Raw genomic sequence first — 3,250 nt, 5'->3', positions numbered from 1 at the left:
CCTCCTGTGACCTCCATGGTCACAGACGCCACCTCGGCGTCTCACCCGCGAAGGAGGGGACGGTGCTACCACGGAAACGTAAGAAGGTCGCGTTGCCCGCGCTGGAGTCAGGGCGGGAGGAAGCGCCCACCCCGCAGTCCGCGTCCGCGTGGGCTCCTCGTCCCGCGGGGCTCGAGCCGCCACCTGCTGGTCAGGCTGGGAACTGCACCCGCGGCCTCCGGCCCTCCCCAGCCCTGGGGGCGGCTGGCGCGCCTGTGTCCCAGCAGTCCAGAGATGTGTCACTGGTGTCGCCGCGCCAGGCCCGTGCCAGGGACCCCCAGGCGTTGTCCCTGCATAAGCTTCCGTATTCGTGCCTGGCTCTGGTCAGAACCCTGCGACTTCCCCACGTGGCTGGACCCCGTGCTGCCCGCCCCCCCCCAGCACCCCTTGCACCTCTCTGGCCTGGACTGCTTCGCCGCGAGGGATCACGGGCTGGTCCGCAGTTAGGCCCAACACCCTCCCGCCCCAGGGCCTTTGCACTTGTGGTCCAGTGCCCGGTGTGTTCTCCCGCCAGGTACCAAGCAGTCACCCCTCATCTCCCCAGCTTGACACCCCAATGTCTCCTCTCAGCAGGCCTGGCCCTGGAGTTGTTTAGAACACCAGCACCACAAGCCAGGCAGCGTGGTATACCCCTGCGGCTCCTCAGAAGGCTGAGGCAGAAGGATCTCAAGCTAGAGACCAGCCTGGGCCACTTACAGAGATTCTGCCTCAAAATAAAAAAGGACTGGGGGTATAGCTCAGGGGGCACAGCACTTGCCTAGCATTTTCCAGAATCACGTGCACAAACACACACGTATGCACACACACATGCACACACGTGGACACTTTAAGGTCCAGGACTGCTGTCCGCTCTGAGCTTCCCTGTGCGCTAGGTCACCCACTCCTTGCCTTGGGGCTGACGGGCAGGTACCTGAAGCTCTGCCGTTTGTAGCCCTGGATCCTTGGGAGCAGGGAGGGCTGAGGCTGACACCATCCCACTGCGAAGGGACCTCCTGAGTAGAGACACTTGCCCCAGGCAGCTACTCAGGAGGCTGAGGCGGGAGGATCACCGCAAGTTCACAGCCAGCCTGAACTACATAGTGAGACCCTGTCTCTAAGTAACTAAATAAACCAACACTCAGAAGTCCCTGTGGGCCATGATGCAGTCACACCCCAGCTGGGGACACGGAGCACCTGGCCCAGACCCCGCTCAGCCCCCCACCCCAGAGAGCCAGGCGGTGACTTTCTCCCCCCCCCCCCAGGGTCCTGCCCGGCAGGACAGTGGCCCCAGGCCGTGTGGGGCAGCAGCTCAAAGCCAGCGGGGACTGGTGACATCAGGCTTGCTCAGACCTGTCCCTGGCCCGCCTGGGCCTGGCCACGCCATGGGGCCAGGTACTGCCGTGTCTGATAAGCGCCCGCTGGCTCTAGCCAGGCAGAGCTGGGCTGCAGTCGCCCGGCTGCGACAAACCCCGCTCTCTGTCTCTGTCCTCTCTGTCACCTCTGCGCCACGGAGGCTGAGCCAGGCCGGCCTGGGGTTGAGTCCTCTAGGGACGTGGCCTCCGTTTCCTCCTCTGTGACACGCAGGTTCACATCGTTACTACCTGTAGGACGTTTGCTGTGTGGCAGGCGCCGGGCAAAGAGCTGGACACGTGTCCCTCTCAGAAAATAGAACGGCTGGCTGCACTGCACACCTGCCGAGTGACCCTGGGCAAGTTCGTAGCCGCTCTGAGCTGCAGGCACGGGAGGGCTGTGAGGCCGCGCTGGGCCCACCCGCCTGGCCCGTGATCGGGCCAGCATCATCTTCACTGGTGGCAGCGGATCTTCATCTTCCGAGAGTGAACTTCATTTTCTTTCTTTCTCTCTGTTTCTTGAGACAGTGTCTCACTATGGAGCCCAGGCTGCCCTCAAACTCTCAGCGATCCTCCTGCCTCAGCCTCCCAAGCGCTGAGATTACAGGCATGTGCTGCCACGCCCAGCAGGAATTTAATTTTAGAAAGCAATGAAAATTGCGCATGGTGAGTAATGGCAGTGGTCAGGTTGAGAAATATGGTTCTGAGTCCAAAACAAGGTGTAATTACAGAGCCCCGAGCATGTTTTTCCTGCAGTGTGGGTACCTGAGTGGAGAGCAAGGGACCAGAGATTATCTGAGCCCCTGATCCGAATCTGACCCCCAAATGGACCCCGCCTTTATCCCGGATCCCCACTCCCGACCCCCAGACACGCTGACCCCAGCCTGAACTTTCACTCAGCCAGGTTCCTGCCCCTGCAGTCTCTGCCCTCTTCTTTCCCAGGCTGCACTCTGACCCTTTCTGTTCCTGAGGAGAGCTCAGCCCGGTGCTAATTCCTAAAGGATTAAAGCAATCGCCTTCCAGGGTGTACAAGACACAACTGCGCTGTCCTAGGGAGTCACTAGAGGAGCTATTTAAAGTTTTAAACATTAAAATTGGAGCCGGGCATGGTGGCACACACCTGTAATCTCAGCACTTGGGAGGCTGAAGCAGGAGGATCATTGAGAGTTCAAGACCAGCCTGAGATACATAATGAGAACCTGTCTCAAAAAAAAAAAAAAAAAGAGAGAGAGAGAAAAATTAAAATTGTTTTTCAAGGCCGGGCATGGTGCTGCATGCCTGTAATCCCATCACTTGGGAGGCTGAGACAGGAGGTTTGAGACCAGCCTGAGCTACAAAGTGAGCTCAAGTCCAGCCTGAACTACATAGCGAGACCCTGTCTCAAAAAGACAAAAAATAAAATTGTTTTTCATGTGTTTTCAGCAGTGACATACTTAAAATTACATATTAAAATTAGGAAGGTAAAATACTCTGAATAAATGCTCAAAATTCAGTCAAATGTAGACCGAGGATGTAGCACTGCCTAGCATCCCAAAGTTAAAAAAAAAAAAAAAACTAATATAAATGCCTTTCTGAAATTTTAATTCTTATTGCGTTAGGATCACAGGTGTGTGCTACCATGCCCAGCTGTTAATATTTTAGGGGTTTTTTGTTTTTTGTTTTTTCATACCAGGAATCAAACTCAGGACCTTGCACTTGCCAGGCAGCCACTTGTGCCACTGAGCTATATCCCCAGCCCCCAGCTGTTAATATTTTGGAAAAAACAGAAATGTTTGCAAAATAGCATCCAATGCTCTACTAGTTGCCAGTATAAAGGATAAGTGGGCATATATACTCCCATCTACCCAGGAGGCTGAAACAGGAGGATCTCTTGAGCCCAAGAC

At 55.9% G+C, this 3,250-nt stretch overlaps 1 protein-coding gene across 1 annotated transcript in view; it reads left to right on the top strand.

The window, feature by feature from the left end:
* LOC106149079 (transmembrane protein 108-like) overlaps positions 1 to 1,350 on the top strand; it is a 7,107-nt gene extending 5,757 nt beyond the window's left edge. The window contains exons 4-5 of the mRNA XM_013516729.1: positions 26 to 553; positions 1,281 to 1,350. Coding sequence (XP_013372183.1) covers positions 26 to 553; positions 1,281 to 1,350 — 598 coding nt within the window. The remainder of the gene's footprint in view (positions 1 to 25; positions 554 to 1,280) is intronic.
* Positions 1,351 to 3,250: the final 1,900 nt, after the last annotated feature.

This window comes from Chinchilla lanigera, unplaced genomic scaffold (assembly GCF_000276665.1).
Source record: "Chinchilla lanigera isolate Chin_1 unplaced genomic scaffold, ChiLan1.0 scaffold00036, whole genome shotgun sequence".
Classification (NCBI taxonomy): domain Eukaryota; kingdom Metazoa; phylum Chordata; class Mammalia; order Rodentia; family Chinchillidae; genus Chinchilla; species Chinchilla lanigera.
Note: the sequence above shows the minus strand (reverse complement) of the source record. Positions and strands in the feature narration are given on the sequence as shown.